Source organism: Vombatus ursinus, unplaced genomic scaffold (assembly GCF_900497805.2).
Source record: "Vombatus ursinus unplaced genomic scaffold, bare-nosed wombat genome assembly UNPS02014841.1, whole genome shotgun sequence".
NCBI lineage: Eukaryota > Metazoa > Chordata > Mammalia > Diprotodontia > Vombatidae > Vombatus > Vombatus ursinus.
Genome location: NW_020954619.1, coordinates 3542699 through 3559986, shown reverse-complemented (window position 1 = coordinate 3559986; position 17288 = coordinate 3542699). Strand labels below are relative to the sequence as shown.

The 17288-nt window shown below is 36.0% G+C and overlaps 1 protein-coding gene across 3 annotated transcripts in view; it reads right to left on the bottom strand.

The window, feature by feature from the left end:
* RALGAPA2 (Ral GTPase activating protein catalytic alpha subunit 2) overlaps positions 1-17288 on the bottom strand; it is a 407209-nt gene that overhangs the window by 212904 nt on the left and 177017 nt on the right. For all 3 annotated transcript variants that reach the window (XR_003567134.1, XM_027840277.1, XM_027840278.1), the window contains exon 24: positions 11700-11828. Coding sequence is in view for 2 of the 3 variants with exons in the window: in XM_027840277.1 (XP_027696078.1) it covers positions 11700-11828 (129 nt within the window). In the remaining variant the exon portion in view is untranslated. The remainder of the gene's footprint in view (positions 1-11699; positions 11829-17288) is intronic.

The following is a 17288-nucleotide window of genomic DNA, read 5'->3' as shown; positions in this document are numbered from 1 at the left end:
ATTAATGGTCTCAATTTGAAAAAAACACAAATCACAAAAGAAATTAGTTAATAAAGTCTTTGTTTTTTTAAATTTTTTATTAATTTATTTTGATTTATCAATAACCACTTCCATATGCTTTTGAGTTTAAAATTTTTCTCCCCCTTCCAACCCACCATCCCCCCCAAGACAGCACACAATCTGATATAGGCTATACATTTACATTCATATTAAACATATTTTCACATTAGTGATGTTGTAAGTAGAAATAAAAACCAATAGGAGGAACCATCAGAAAGAGGAAACAAAACTCAATAGAAGAGAAAAAAAAATAACAATTCAGCTTCCATAGTTCTTTGTTTGAGTGTGGATAGCATTTTCCATCACAAGGCCTCTGAAGATGTCTTAGATCCTTGTATTTCCAAGAAGGGTTAAGTTTCTCAATATCAGTCATCACACAACATGGCTGTTATTGTGTACAACGTTCTCTTGGTTCTGCTCACTTCATTCAGCATCAGACCATACAAGTCTTTCCAGGTTTTTTTGAAGTCAGCCTGTTCATCATTTCTTATAGCACAATAGTATTCCATCACATTCATATACCACAACTTGCTCAGCTCAGCCATTCCCCAATTGATGGGTATCCTCTCAATTTCGAATTCTTTGCCACCACGAAAAGAGCTGCTATGAATATTTTTGTACATGTAGGTCCTTTTCCCATTTGTGTGATCTCTTTGGGACATAGCCCTAGAAGTGCTATTGCTGGGTCAAAGGGTATGCATATTTTTATAGCCCTTTGGGCATAGTTCCAAATTGCTCTCCAAAATGGTTGGATCATTTCACAACACCACCAACAATGCATTAGTGTTCTAATTTTACTACATCCTCTCCAACATTTATCATTTTCCTGTTTTGTCATGTTGGCCATTCTGATAGGTGTGATGTGGTACCTCAGAGTTGTTTTTATTTGCATTTCTCTAATCAATAGTGATTTAGAGTATTTTTTCATATGACTATAGATGGCTTTCATTTCTTCATCTGAGAACTGTCTGTTCATACCCTTTGACCACTTATCAATTGGGGAGTGGCTTGCATTCTTATAAATTTGACTTAATTCTCTATATATTTTAGAAATGAGGCCCTTATCAGAGAGACTGGTTGTAAAAATTCTTTCCCAATTTTCTACCTTCCTTCTAATCTTAGTTGCATTGGCTTTGTTTGTGCAAAAACTTTTCAATTTACTGTAATCAAAATTATCTATTTTGTTTTTCGTAATGTTCTCTATCTCCTGTTTGGTCATGAATTCTTCTGTTCTCCATAGATCTGACAGGTAAACTATTCCTTGCTCTCTCAGTTTGCTTATAGTATCAGCCTTTATATCTAAATCATGTACCCATTTTGACTTTATTTTGGTATATGGTATGAGATTTTGGTATATGCCTAGTTTCTGCCATACTCTTTTCCAGTTTTCCCAGCAGTTTTTTTCAAAGAGTGGGTTCTTATTCCAGAAGCTGGGGTCTTTGAGTTTATCAAATGATAAATTACTATAGTCATTGACTACTGTGTCTTGCATACTTAACCTATTCCACTGATCCACCACTCTATTTCTTAGCCAGTACCAAGCAGTTTTGATGATTGCTGCTTTATAATACAATTTAACATCTGGAATGGCTAGGCCACCTTCCCCTGCATTTCTTTTCATTAGTTCTCTTGATGTTCTGGACCTTTTGTTCTTCCAAATGAATCTTGTTATTATTATTTCTAACCTATAAAATAATTTTTTAGTAGTTTGATTGGTATGGCACTGAATAAGTAAATTAGCTTAGGTAGAATTGTCATTTTTATTATATTAGCTCGGCCTACCCATGAGCAACTGATGTTTTTCCAATTATTTAGATCTGATTTTATTTGCGTGCAAAGTGTTTTGTAATTGTGTTCATAGAGTTCCTGGGTTTGTTTTGGGAGGTAGACTCCTAAATATTTCATACTGTCTGCAGTAAGTTTAAATGGAATTTCTCTTTATATCTCTTGCTGTTGGGCTTTGTTGGTAATATATAGAAATGCCGATGATTTATGTGGGTTTATTTTATAGACTGCAACTCTGCTAAAGTTGTTTATTATTTCAAGTAGTTTTTTACTTGATTCTCTGGGATTCTCTAAGTATAACATCATGTCATCTGCAAAGAGTGATAGCTTTGTTTCTTCTTTGCCTATTCTGATGCCTTCAATGTCTTTTTCTTCTCTTATTGGAGGTAACATTTCCAGTACGATGTTGAATAACAGTGGTGATAATGGACATCCTTGTTTCACCCCTGATCTTATTGGAAATGCTTCCAGCTTGTCCCCATTAAATATTATGCTTGCTGAAGGTTTTAGATAGATGCTATTTATTATTTTAAGGAAGACTTCATTTATACCTATGCTCTCTAGTGTTTTTAATAGGAATGGGTGTTGTATTTTGTCAAAAGCTTTTTCTGCATCTATTAAGATGACCATGTGGTTTCTGTTAGTTTTGGTGTTGATATGATGGATTATGCTGATAGTTTTCCTTATAATGAACCAGCCCTGCATTCCTGGTATAAATCCTACCTGGTCATAGTGTATTATTCATGTGATAAGTTGCAGTAATCTATTTGCTAATATTTTGTTTAAAATTTTTGCATCTATATTCATTAGAGAAATTGGTCTATAATTTTCTTTCTCTGTCTTGACTCTTCCTGGTTTAGGTATCAGCACCATATTTGTATCATAAAAAGTATTTCGTAAGATTCCTTCTTCACCTATTTTACCAAATAGTTTATATAGTATTGGAATTAATTACTCTTTAAATGTTTGATAGAATTCGCATGTAAATCCATCTGGCCCTGGAGATTTTTTCCTAGGGAGTTCATCAATGACTTGTTCAATTTCTTTTTCTGAGATGGGGTTATTTAAGTATTTACTTTCTCTTCTGTTAATCTGGGCAATTTATATTTTTGTAAATATATACCCATTTCACTAAGATTGTCAAATTTGTTGGCATAGAGTTGGGCAAAATAATTCCTAATTGTTGTTTAATTTCCTCTTCCTTGGCAGTAGTTTCACCCTTTTCATTCTTGATACTAGTAATTCGGATTCTTCTTTCTTTTTTTTGATTAGATTAACCAAAGGTTTATCTATTTTATTGGTTTTTTCATAAAACCAGCTCTTAGTTTTATTTATTAGTTCAATAGTTTTCTTAATTTCAATTTTATTAATTTTTCCTTTGGTTTTCAATATTTCTAATTTGGTGTTTAATTGAGGATTTTTAATTTGTTCTTTTTCTAGTTTTTTTAGTTGTATGCCGAATTCATTGATCTCCTCTTTTTCTATTTTATTTATGTAAGCATTTAGAGATATAAAACTTCCCCTGAGAACTGCTTTTGCTGCATCCCCTAAGTTTTGGTTTGTTGTCTCATTATTGTCATTCTCTTGAATGAAATTATTGATTGTTTCTATGATTTGTTCTTTGACCCAATCATTTTTTAGGATTAGATTATTTAGTTTCCAATTATTTTTTAGTCTATCTTTCCATGGCCCTTTGTTACATATAATTTTTATTGCATCATGATCTGAAAAGGATGCATTTAATATTTCTGCCTTTCTGCATTGGATTATGAGGTTTTTATGCCCTAGTACATGGTCAATTTTTGTGTATGTGCCATGTACTGCCGAGAAAAAAGTATATTCCTTTCTATCCCCATTCAGTTTTCTCCACAGATCTATCGTACCTAACTTTTCTAATGTTCTATTCACCTCCTTAACTTCTTTCTTGTTTATTTTGTGGTTAGATTTATCTAGTTCAGAGAGGAGGAGGTTGAGGTCCCCCACTAGTATAGTTTTGCTGTCTATTTCTTCCTGTAACTCCCTGAATTTCTCCTCTAAGAATCTGGATGCTATACCATTTGGTGCATATATGTTTAGTAATGATATTACTTCATTGTCTATGGTGCCTTTTAGCAGGATGTAGTTTCCTTCCTTATCTCTTTTGACAGGATCTATTTTTGCTTTTACTTTGTCTGAGATCAGGATTGCTACCCCTGCTTTTTTTTACTTCAGCTGAAGCATAATATATTTTGCTCCAGCCTTTTACCTTTACCCTGTATGTGTCACTCTTTTTCAAATGTGTTTCCTGTAAACAACATATTGTAGGATTATGGTTTTTAATCCAATCTGCTCTATGCTTCCGTTTTATGGGAGAGTTCATCCCATTCGCATTTACAGTTATGATTACTATCTGTGTCTTTTCCTCCATCCTTTTCCCCCCGTTTATGCTTTTCTTTCTCCTTTCTTCTTTCCCCCCCTCACTAGTGTTTTGCTTTTGAACAGCACCTCCTTGGGTCCCACCTCCCTTCTATCATCCCTTTCCCTTTTCTTCCCCTTTACCCTTATTGCTGCTTCCCTCCCTTCTATCCCCCCTCCCTTTTCTTTCCCCTTTCCCCTCCTACTACCTATAGTACAAGTTAGATTTCTATACCTAACTGATTATGTTATTTCCTTCTTGAGCCAAATCTGATGAGAGTAAGGTTCAAACAATGCTCATCCCCCTCCCTTCTTTACCTCTGCTCTAATAGGTTTTTGTGTCTTTTCCTGTAATATAATTTACCCTTGTCTGCCTCCTCCTTTCTCAGTACATTTTCTTAGCTCAGACTAATCCACTTACTTGGATCCATTTAACCCACTTGATTAAATTTTTTTTTTATCATTACATCAAAGTCAACTTATATCCACTCCCTTCATGTATACTCCTTTAACATGGTATAATAACAATACAGTTCTCAAGAGTTGCAAGTGTCATCTTCCCTTGTAGGGATGTAAACATTTTGCCCTTATTAACAACATATTGTATCTTTCTGTCCCATTTACCTTTTTATGTCTCTCTTGAATCTTGTACTTGAAGATCAAATTTTTTGTTGTCTTTTTATCAGGAACGTTTGGAAGTCCCCTATTTTGTTGAATATCCATCTCCTTCCCTGAAAAATCACGCTCATTTTCGCTGGGAAGTTAATCCTTGGCTGCATTCCAAGCTCCTTTGCCTTATGGAATATCATGTTCCATGCCCTACGGTCTTTTAATGTAGAGGCTGCAAGGTCCTGTGTAATCCTGACTGGTTCCATGATATTTAAATTGTTTCTTTCTGGCTGCTTGCAATAATTTCTCTTTTATCTGGTAATTTGGGAAGTTAGCTATTATATTCCTAGGCGTTTTCAATTTGGGATCTCTTTCAGGCGGGGAGTGATGGATTCTTTCCATAGTTATTTTACCTTCAGGTTCTAGGACTTCAGGGCAGTATTCCTTTATGATTTCCTGAAGGATATTGTTCTCATCATGGCTTTCAGGTAGGCCTATAATTTTTAAATTGTCTTTCCTGGATCTATTTTCCAGGTCAGCTGTTTTACCCATGAGGTATTTTAAGTTTTCATCTATTTTTTCATTTTTTTGTTTCTGTTTGACTGATTCGTGCTCTCTCATAGAGTCACTAGTTTCCATTTATTCAATTCTAATTTTTAACATATTGTTTTTTTCTGTTAGATTTTGTACTTTCTTCTCTAATTGGTCAATTGTATTTTTAAGGGATTTATTTTCTTCACTGTACTTTTTTTCCATTTGGCCAATTGTGTGTTTTAGGGACTTGTTTTCTTCATTGTGCTTTTTTTTCCAATTGGCCAATTGTACTTTTAAAGGACTCCTCTCTACCTCTCTCATTTGACTTTTAAAATCCTTCTTGAGTTCTTCTAAGAAGGATTTTTGGGCTTCAGACCAGTTCATATTCCCTTTTGATGTTGCAGATGTGGGTTTGATGACAGTGTTGTCCTCTTCAGAATTTCTGTCTTGATCTTCACTCTTCTCATAATAGGAATCTATCGTACTTTTTTTTTTATTCATGGTGTTTCTTTATTCCGTGGCCTTTACAGAGATTAAGCTCTCCTGCTGGGGAGGAGAGGGCACTGACCCAAGCTTCTTGTGTTGGGAGCCTAGGCCTCAGTCACTGGCTTTGGGAGCTGGGGCCTCTTATGTTGGCAGTTGGAGGCTGTAGGGTTCTGGCAGCTTATCTGGTGTTGGGCTGGAATCAGCAAGGTTGGGAGTTTCAGGTAAATGTAGGTTGCCTGCCTTTCCTTTCCTTTAGTTTTGTTTAGCTCCTTTTAGATAAATGCTGCCAGGTGTTTATCTGCCTGGGGCCCCTTGCAGTGCTGCCTCCCTTATTTCTGTTGAGGTACTGGGAGACTTCTTTGCTGTAGAATGCCGAGGCACCTGGTGGTTTTCTGAGCTGGTTTCCACCGGTTGCCCCACCCTCACTGAGGCACTCGGAGGTACAGCTGTTGGTGTTTGCCTGCTCAACCACCCGGGCTTCGGGATCTCCTCTTGGTTGGCAGTTGGAGGCTGTAGGATTCTGACAGCTTACCTGGTGTTGGGCTGGAATCAACAAGGCTGGAACTTTTTGGCACCCCTAGGTTGCTTTCTTCAGCTCCTTTCAGACAAATGCTGCCGGGTGCTTATCTGCCTGGGGCCCTTTGTAGTGCTGTTTCCCTTATTTTTGCTGAGGCATTGGGAGACCTGTTTGCTGTGGAATGCGAGGCACCATAATCTCCTCCTGGTGTGCTAAAGTGGGTCTTTCCACTAGCTGGCTGGGCGACCCCTGTTTCGTACTGCTCCCCTTCCCCCAGGGTAAGAGGTGCCTTTCCCATTAATCCCTCTAGCTACCTGGGCTACTGCACTGCTGCATGCCGTCTTTCTTCTGGTTCAGCTGATCCAGGTTTTTTTCCTGGGGTGATATTTTCTGGGTTTTCAGAGGTTGATAGGGGAGGGTGAGAGTGACTACCTTTTTACTCCGCCATCTTGGCTCCCAGAAGCGGCTGACCTAAAGTCTTTCTGTTTCAGCAGGTATATGACTACAGATTGGTTTTACTGGATTTAGAACAGATTTATGCTGATACAATAGGTACCATAAAAGCTAAGTAGTCTGAGTCTACTTCCATACTCCCGGCAATCAAGTTAGCCTGTATGTCTGAGTAAGGCCCATAACAAATGGCGCGTGTGTGTGTGTGTGTGTGTGTGTGTGTGTGTGCTTTTTCTTTAAAAGTAATCTAATTTTAGGGGCAGGTAGGTGGTGCAGTGGATAAAGTACCGGCCCTGGATTCAGAAGGATCTGAGTTCAAATACGGCCTCAGACACATAACACTTACTAGCTGTGTGACCCTGGGCAAGTCACTTAACCCCACTGCCTAGCTAAAAAACAAAAAAAAACAAAAAAGTAATCTAATTTTAGTAGTATGATCTATATTTGGAACAATACTGTAGCCTGACATATTTTGGCTTTGATCATTATATAGAACCAGCAAAAAATGCTTTGTCTTACAGAATTTTTAATGCAATATAAGTTGTTTATAATTCATTTTGGAGCTATTAAAAATTCAGACCAGCAGTCAAGTTTAAAAAAAAAAGAGACAGTAACAAACAAAACAAAAAATGAGAGATGCAGAGTATATTATGCATTAAGAGTGAGCTAGAGTACACAGGAAGGAATAAGATACATCTTCAGAAAAGGAAGTCATTTGACTTGTAGCCACAACTGAATATGAAAGCATGATATACTTGCCTGGACAGCACGTCATGGGGATAAACCTTTAGCTGGAAGACAGTCAATATAGCACTTTGAAAATTGACTATTTGCACACCATAACTAGGAAGAAAACCTCAAATAACTTCCATTGGAAGTTAACATGTGGATGGGGATGGGGTGGATGGAGAAAACATCATCAAGACTAATTTTTTTCACAACATGAGTCTATCTGAAAGAAGTGCTGATGCACCAATGAATTATCAAATATATTTATATAGGACTTCTTTGAGAGGGAAAAGATAGCCAGAAATACATTTCCTCATGTAGAGACTGCCACTTAGTTACTGGCTCTGGGAAACATTAGGGTGTATGCCTGAGTTTTACAATACAGATAGGAACCATAGAAGAGAATAAGAAATATTAACAGAGAGGAAACATCAAAAAAAAAAAAAGAATAATTAATTTAAGGGGGGGAAATAGAAAAAAAATTAGTCTAATCTTTTGCTTGTAAGAAAAAAAATTACATAATTAATTTTCAAGTGAAATAATCCCCTAGCAGTTGGTTTTACTTATTTTCTAGGGCAGTGAATAGTTTTGTGTGATTTGTCAGCATGGGTACTCCCTCTCCTAATGCAGATTCTATCTCAGGACAGCTTAGTAGAAATTCTTCAAGGGCTGCTGTAACCAAAAAATTATATCACCCTGTGGTCAACCTGAAGATTGGACTTTCCAAACTAAGCTAGGCTGCTCATTGGGCACAGACATATGTTCTGTCACCAGTCCTTTACTTGAAGCCTCTCCTACTTGAGTTATGGCATTGGGATTACTTCATTGGCACGGCCTTTGAGAACACTGGGTAGCTTCATACCAATATGAGACATTGGAAAAAAATTTTTTTCACTCTTCCTCACCCTTCTATATCCAATCAATTGCAAAGTTTCATCATTTCTACCTCCCTTGTGTCCATGTCCTTACAGTACGGGACCTGATTGCCTCTTGCACTGGCTTCACAATTGGTCTTCCTTACCTTCCTCTCTTTCCTCCCTCTTTAGAGAAGGTCTTAAAGTTCAAAACAAATTCCATTTTGTCTATGAAATTACTGATCTCACAGGAGTGTGTGTGTGTGTGTGAGTGTGTATGTTTAATTGCAAATTTCTAATTTGCTTTTTTTTTAAAAACAGACATTCTGAGATATAAATCTGCCACTTTTCTGTTCCCATCTAGCACTTATCTTTTGAAGATATTTTGCTGTCAATGTAAAAATTGTGTTTAAAATTTCTGACTTTCTGAATTTATTTGTAAAATTTTCCCAAGAATAACTAATTTTTGTTAAAATTCAACATGCATGTTAGTAACAAATAAATTCCTTACTATACCAACTTCATTCTTTCCTTACAGCTATCAAATCTAGTGGTTTTTTTTTAGCATCCTATTTATTTATAACTTATTTATGTTTTTGTTTGATTTGTTATGTTGTTAATGAGGCAATGACACAGTCCCCTTTACAGTTTTCCATTACAGTTTTCCTTTATAATTCTCTTTTGCAATTCAGTTACTTTTTACTTTGAAAATATAGTAATACTGTTGGACCATACATAATTAATATTATTTTTAATTGACAAAGGTACTTTTAAGCATAATATAGTCACAATATTTACATCTATTGATCTATTAAAATGTGAATTCAGTTTGGTCCAGCATCATGATTAGATTCTCAATTCCCTACAATTTTTCCAATGCTTTAACATACTAAATTTTAATCCATCTTCTTATTTTGAATATGCATATATAATTCAGTCTTAGGTGTATTTCCTTTAGTCAATATATTATTATGTTGTGCCTTCTAATCCATTATGTAATCCTTTTTTTTAAAAGGTGAATTCAATCAAGTAATCTTCAAGTTAATATATATTTCCTGTCCTAAATAGGAGTGCCATACTTCGGAATTAATCACTTTTCCCTTTCAACCTTCAATTTATTAGAAATTATTAAGCATGTGTAAGGCACTGCACTAGGCACAAAGAGAAACACGAGCAAAACAAAGCAGGCTCTGCCCTCAAAGGGTTATATTCTACTGGTAGGATTCAACTTGTACATAGCTAAATAAATGGGCTAGGTGGTACATGAATAGAGCACCAGGCCAGAAGTCAGGAAGACCTGAGTTCAAATCCTGCCTCAGACACTTACTTAGCTGTGTGATCGTGGTTACTTAACCCTATTTGCCTCAACTTCCTCACCTGCAAAATGAGCTGGAGAAGGAAATGGCAAACTGCTTCAGTGTCTTTGCCAAGCAAACTCCAAAAAGGGATCATGAAGAGTCCAATGTATTAAAACAACTGAACAACAACAAAAATAAATACAAAATAACATAAAGTCATTTCCAGAGGAAGAAAGTGTTGGTAACTAGAGGGATCAGGAAAGGACTTATGTTAGTATTGCATGAGTTGTACTCTGAAGAATAGTTAAGAGGTTAGAATGTAAACTCTTTGAGAGTAGGGATTGTTTTTAATTTTTTGGTACTTAAATCTCCAGTAAATAGCTACCTCACAGTAAGTACATACTAATTATTGTTGACTGACTGATTAACTGGGGAAGAAATGGTGAAACATTCCATGCATAGAACATGGAGGCAAGAGATATAATTTCATGTAGAAGAACTATCAGGCTAATTTGCCCTAAACAAAGACAGCATGAAGGGGAATAAAATGAAATAAGTACGGAAAAAAAGGTGGAAGCCAGGTTATCAAGAGCTTTAAATGCTACACTGAGGAGATTGTACTTTATCCTAGAGGCAATTGGGTGCCATTGAAGATTTTTGATTAGGGAGATGACAGGGTTAGATTTGTATTTTAGGAATACCAATTTAGCAGCTGGCATCCTTCTCTCTTATTCTGCAGCTGTGACCTCATAATTAAATCATTCCCCACCTCATGCGTATCCTTTTTTTATCTTTTTTTTAACTAAGTGTGAAAGTAAATTCAAGCTGTTAGGTATTAATGTTTCAATAAACATTTTTGTAAATGATTCAGGGGTCTAGTTTTGTATAACAGGGTAAATGCTTAGCTTTCTCCTGTTAACAGTAACAGAAGCCCTCAATTAATAATCAAGCTTACCATTCATAGGGAAAATCATACAGAAAGAAAATCATACATTAGATGGATATGAATAGGTAACATGAAAAGGTAAAGTGCAAGACATAAGTTTAAACATAAAAATATCATTCTATTGTGAGTCTATAGGCATAATTGGTTATCTGATACTTCCATGCTCCTTAACAGCATACATTCATTATTTGTGTCCTCATCACATAACACACATAGAAAGTATTTAATAAATGCTTGAGTGACTGATTTTTCCAAGTTACCTCACACTACTCTGGCTAAATGTAAAGATCAAAAGCAAATGTTACATATAAACTTTATATTACAGTGAAAATTTATGACCACCTGCTTTAATAAATATATAATTTTTATTTAATAACAATAGTTTAGCTTATAATTATCAGCATTAATAAAGTACTAAAATAATTTTAGTAATAATGATTTAGTACACTAAGACATTATACAGAGGTTGAAAAAATATATATGAAGGAGGGCAGGGATCATGTCTTAATTATCTTTGTAATTCCCTTCACACAGTGCTTTGATGATATTAAGTCCTTTAACAAATTGTTATTGAATGAGTGAATTAAAAAAAAACCCTTCATTTTAAAAACTATCATTTTCCCATTTTAAAGTAACCAAAATGTTTTATGTCTCTTAACCTCTATTTTAAAAAAATTCTTAATGACATTATGTTTAGAAATCTGTGCTTATTACAAGCATCTAGGTTCATTTTCATTTATTATAAAAAGCTAATGAGATTGTGAAACCCAAGACTTGCTTTTGAGTGTGTAAATGTGCTGAAATACTAGTGAGGATATGATTTCTCACACTATGGCCTTTTGATGAAACACCTTTGCAATACTAGTATGTCACCTTATCCTACAATTTCACACATCAGCTGCCATGGTATCTACCCTGAGAGCCCAGTTTCACATTGCACTAATGAGTCAACACCTGTTAAGAGTGGAGAAATCTGAACCTTGTTAGCGATTGTACACTCTCTTGGGAACTTGGATGTTGAGCATTGTCATACTCACCGCCAACATGTCTGTACTAAGAACTCTGGATGCAGCAGTGATGAAGTCTCCTATCAGCATTGTAAAGCCAGGTAAACCCAAGAAGAAAAAACGGGAAGGACAATGCCTTATAACAGTATTTAAGATATCCTGAGGGAGAGGAAAAAAACATGAGATTACATGTTCAATTCTACATGGAAAAAAATTTCCAAACAGAAGAGCAATGAGATTCTAAAATTTGCAACAGCACTTTATACTTTGTATTTCCACAGGGCCTTCCTTTAAGAGCTGAGTATATATACTTGAGGAAAGAATTATTACCTCATATGTGTTCATGACCTCTCTATGAGATAAATACATCATAGAGATCTTTATGAGATAAATAAATCATTGATTTTGCAGCTAGAAGGGACTTTGAAGATCACCTAGTCCACTTAATTCCTAGAGTCAGGTATTACGATATCTGTCTTGAAAATGGAAAAAAATGAGGCACCAAGAATCAAAGTGATTTGTCCAAGTAATTCAGCTACTCCTAATAATAGCAATTATTTATATTCATAGCACTTTATGATTCCAAAGTATTTTTAGTCATTTAGCCCTCACAACATCCTTAGAGGTAGGCTAGTGAAAACATTATCCTGCTTGTTTTAAAGATGAGAAAACAGACTAAAAAGGGACTTGCTCAAGCTCATCAAACCAGAAAATAGCCAAGTTCAAGCACCAGTTTCCTATCTCCAAATGTCCTATTCTTTCCACTACATTAATACCAGTTAGGACAGGTTTTACCACAATCTAGGCTACAAGGGCTAACAGCCAGCTTTAGGAACTGTAATGCCTTACTGAAAGGAGATGAATGGACAGGCAGAGTAAACAGCTGTCTAGGTTAAAAAGATACAAAAGACTCTCTAACATTTTAAAGTAACATTTTAATACTGGTCATCATAAATGCACATATTTAAATTCCAGGAGATTCTGTTTTCCATGTCATGTACGTATTATGTGAAAAACTGACAAAACACAATACCAGTCTCCCCTCCCCTTGAAAAACCCTCACTTGACTTTACTGTCCCCCTCCAGCTATCCTTCTCTATCTCCCCGTTCTTTCACAGCCAAATTCTAAGAAAATGCTATTACATTGAGTGCTTCAACTTCCTTGATTCTTACTCACTTTTCAGCTCTTTGCAATCTGGCTTCCAACCTCACCACTCAACTGAAACTGCTCTCTCCCATTGCTAAATCCAATTGTTTTTTCACAATCCTCATCCTTCTTAATCTCTCTGCAGTTGACACTGTTAACCACCCTCTCTGCTGGATACTATATTCTTCCTGAGTTCTTGTGACACTGCTCTCTCTTGGTTCCACGTCTATCTGTCTGACCACTCCTTTTCGGTTTCCTTTGATGGACCATCATCTACATCCCACTCCTTGGGTGAATGAGTTCCCCAGGCTTCAATCCAGTGCCCTTTTGCCTTCTTTCTCTCTCTGTGCTCTCCTGATGACCTCAATGTATCCCACTTATTTCTACAAAGATATCTTCTAGATTCCCATTTCTAACACTTGTCTCCCAACACATCTCTAGTGCCATATTACCAAACTGTCTACTGGACATTTCAAAGTGGATTTTAGGTAAGCACCTCAAATTCAAAATGCCATAAATAGAATTATCTTCCCTTCAAACTTACTCTCCTTCCAAACTTCCCTGCTTTTGTCAAAGGTATCAGCATCCTTCCAGTCACCCAGGTTTGCACCTTCAGAGTCATACTTGATTCGCTTTCCCTCATCCCACATAGACTTTCACGTGCCAGTGCTTGTCAATTCTACTTCCACAAGATCTCTCACATTTCTCTCCTCTCTAGTCACACTCTGGTTCAGGCCCTCATCACCTCCCACCTGGACTACTGAAATAGCCTCCTAATTAGTCTCCCCAATTCATTTCTCTCCTCTATAATTCAATATAACTGCCAAAGTGATATTCCACAAGTCTGGCCATGTCATTGCCCTATTAAAAACAATCCAGTGATTCCCTATTAGGTCAAGGATCAAATACAAACTCCTTTGTTTGGCATGTAATGCCCTTCATAACCTTGTTCCACCCTCCCTTTCCAGTCCTGTTATACAATATTCCCCTCCATGCAAGCTACAATCCAGCCATAGCTGCCTTTTTGCTCTTCCTCAAACAGAACATTCCATCTCGGTCTCTGTTTCTTTGCACTGGCTATGCCCCCAGGCCTAGAATCCATGTTTTCTTTAACTTTTCCTCCTAGAATCCCTAGTCTCTTTCAATGTTCCGATCAAGCACCACTTCCGTCCTATATGAGGCCTTTCCTTGTCATAACTCTCAGCTGCTGTTATTTCATGTTATTTCTGATATTTACTTTGTATGTACTTATATATGTATATGTTACTTCTCCTGATAAAATGTATCCTCTAGACCCTAGACAGGGTCTATCCCATTTTTGCTTTTCACTTTCTAGAGCCCTAAAATAGCACCTGGCACATAGTAGGTGCTTACTAAATGTTTGTTGCACTTACCCCAAACCTCAGTTTCCTCCTCTGTACAAAGTGTGTATTTCTGAAAGGTGGGGAACAGGTGGAGTGGGATAGATAGTGGGCTTCTAAGGTCCTTTCCAGTTCTAATCAGAAATTTCTAAGATTCCGGTGGAAAGTAAAAAATACAAGGGATATAATGTTCCAACTTTGTCTCGGTTACAGAAACACATTGCTTCCCAACTCTAGTGCTCTTCAACTTCTAAAATGGTGATTAAAGAATATAAAGACGACACTTTTTTTCTTCAGCTATTCAATGACTGAAAAAATCTCTCACAGTTAAAGAATTTTTCCTCTTAAAAAATTTAAAGGTTGCCAATTAAGTGGCATAGATAATCAGTACTTTAAAATGTTTGAGAGAAGAGTTCATTCATTACACTATAGCATATTAAGATTTTAATTCTTCATATCTGAAGATATAATTACTATTAATGATATCTGCATGTACACATGTAATCAAAATTTATGATACATAACCAACAGACCTTTCCCTAACGTACAAAGAGCATCCTTTGACTTCGAGTATAACACAATAGTCACTATAAGAGTAACCCCACACACACACAAAAGCATAACCACAGCATAATGCAATGGAAAGAGCAATGGCTTTGGAATCATAGTTGTCATTGTTGTTTAGTCCTTCAGTCATGTCCAACTCTGTTACTCCATTTGGGGTTTTCTTGGCAAAGATACTGGAGTGGCTCGCCATTTCCTCTCCAGCTCATTTTACACCTGAGGAAACTGAGCTTAACAGGGTTAAGTGACTTGCCCAGGGTCACACAGCTACTGTCTGAGGCCAAATTCAGGTTCAAATTCTGTCTCTGCCCCTTATTAGCTGCATGACCTCAGTTAAGTCATTTACTCTATCTAGGCTTCAGTGAAACCTTCATTAAAGTCAGGAAAAGGATTAAAAATATTAGATCAAGAAAAGGGATTAAAAACAAGGCAAACTTGAGAATCATTATCTGGCATTTTATGATTATACATATTAATCAAACCATAGGAGCTGCCATTTAGCTTCTGGACACTAATTAGAAAAAATACTTTAAGATGTTCTCTTTTTGTGGCATCAAATTTCTTTTCTCATCCTTCTTATAAGGCTACTTTTGAAATTCCCTGTAACAATTTGCAGAACACTGATGTCTAAAACTCAAATCTATTACCCAGCCACAATAATTAAATTCTAAGAAGTCAATGTATATCTCCATTCTTAACTAAAACATCTTAAAGAGTGATTTTGACATACAAAAAATATTTTTACTAATCATAGTAGGTAAATTCTTTATTCTTCTCAACCAAAATGAGCTATATTGCTGTTTTCAAGTTAATGTTTAAACCTGTTTTAATCACTTCCTTTGATACATTTTAAAGTCAATATCAGTCAAGACAAACATTCTAAGAGATGGAGCAGATGGATGCTGTAGTTTTATAAAGTGTGTGGTAAATTCATGCTCCAAGGTCAGAACAAAAGATCCACCTTTTTCATAATTAAGGGTCTGATTAATGCACTAGGCTCCTCACAACACACCTGTAACTACTAACAGAGGTACGCATTGTGCTGTGCCCTTGTCTCTGAATATCAGACATCAAGCTATATGCAGCAGATGGGAGAACATTTCTGTTGACATATGCTGCAATGAAAGGATTTGTGCAAACCTGGCTAAAAAGGTAGCAGAATGTAGCATATTTGAAGATTAATAAGGCAAACAACCATAATGCTAACTTTGTGGTGGTTGTGTTAATTCCACCTGTTAATGTTAGATTCTAAATCCCATATCCTATATAATTTTAAAAAAATCTTTAACAAGTAGTTCAAAACTAGTTTTCAACAATTGAACATTTAGACTTATTTTGAGAATGCTATCCTATGCCACCTTTGTGAGAACTAAAAACTGTTTCACAACAAAACCAAATTTTTTATTTCTTTGTAAAATAAAGATGTAGGGGGTGGGGTGGGGGGAGATGCCTCCTGCCCTCTCCTATAGTGTGAGATGCCTATGCACAGTAGAAAAGATATGTAAATTGTGAAGAAGCAAAAGAAAATAACAAAGTTGCTATTCACTCTAAAGAGCTACAGACCAATTTGACTAGGATAAAGGCACACAGACTCCCCCCTCTGGACCTTCGCCAATCTGTTTAACTAAACCTGCTTCTTAAAGGAAGGAGAACCAACTGGGAGGGTAGAGTAGCAGATGGCTAGCCTACCTAACCTCTACCACCCACAAGATGACAGGGAAATCAGGAAATAACTAGGACCTGATCTGGTAACCATAGAATATAGAAAGCCCTAGAAAAGGTTTAGTGTGAAAATGAAGAAAAGAAAGGTTAGGCTTATTCAGTCTAGTTATAATACACCTGCTCGTTTGATTAGGCACACTGAATTCAAACTCAAAAGATTTACATCTATGTAGTAATAGCAGCACGGGATAAATACCAGGGTTGCACAAAATGCAAATTAGGTGCACAGACCTTTGCTGTCCTTAAAGTTTAATCTTTCTGCTGAAAGACTAAAAATCTAAGTTTGCTTCATGCTAATTTATAGTATAAAACTCCTTTCAGTACATAACATGCCCTAAAGACCATCTGTACACTGTCATATTTTCTGGAACAGACAAAGAATATGGTGCTTCATTTATAAATATATTCTTCAAAGTAGTGGAACATTTGTTTTGTATAATAGACTTGAAGCTATTTTAATATTAAATCTACTTACACGATATTGTGTACAATAAGTTGTATCTATAGATAGGTATGCATATACATACATACATACACATATACACCATATGAAGTTTAGACTTGGACATAAAAACTTTATAGATACTTTTGACTTGTAAAAAAAGTTGTGATAATTTATTTTATGTCAAACATTTTCAAAGGAGATAATAAAAGCATGCCTCTTGAATTATTTCAGTCAAAAAATTCAAATTTCAGGGATAACAGGCTTGTTCATATTTTCCATAAGCACTAGTACTAAAAGGTCTTCTGGAATTTGGAAAATATAAAAAATCGAGCAGATAAAATGACAGTGTAGTAAAGCATTGTAGTATATAAGAGAAATAC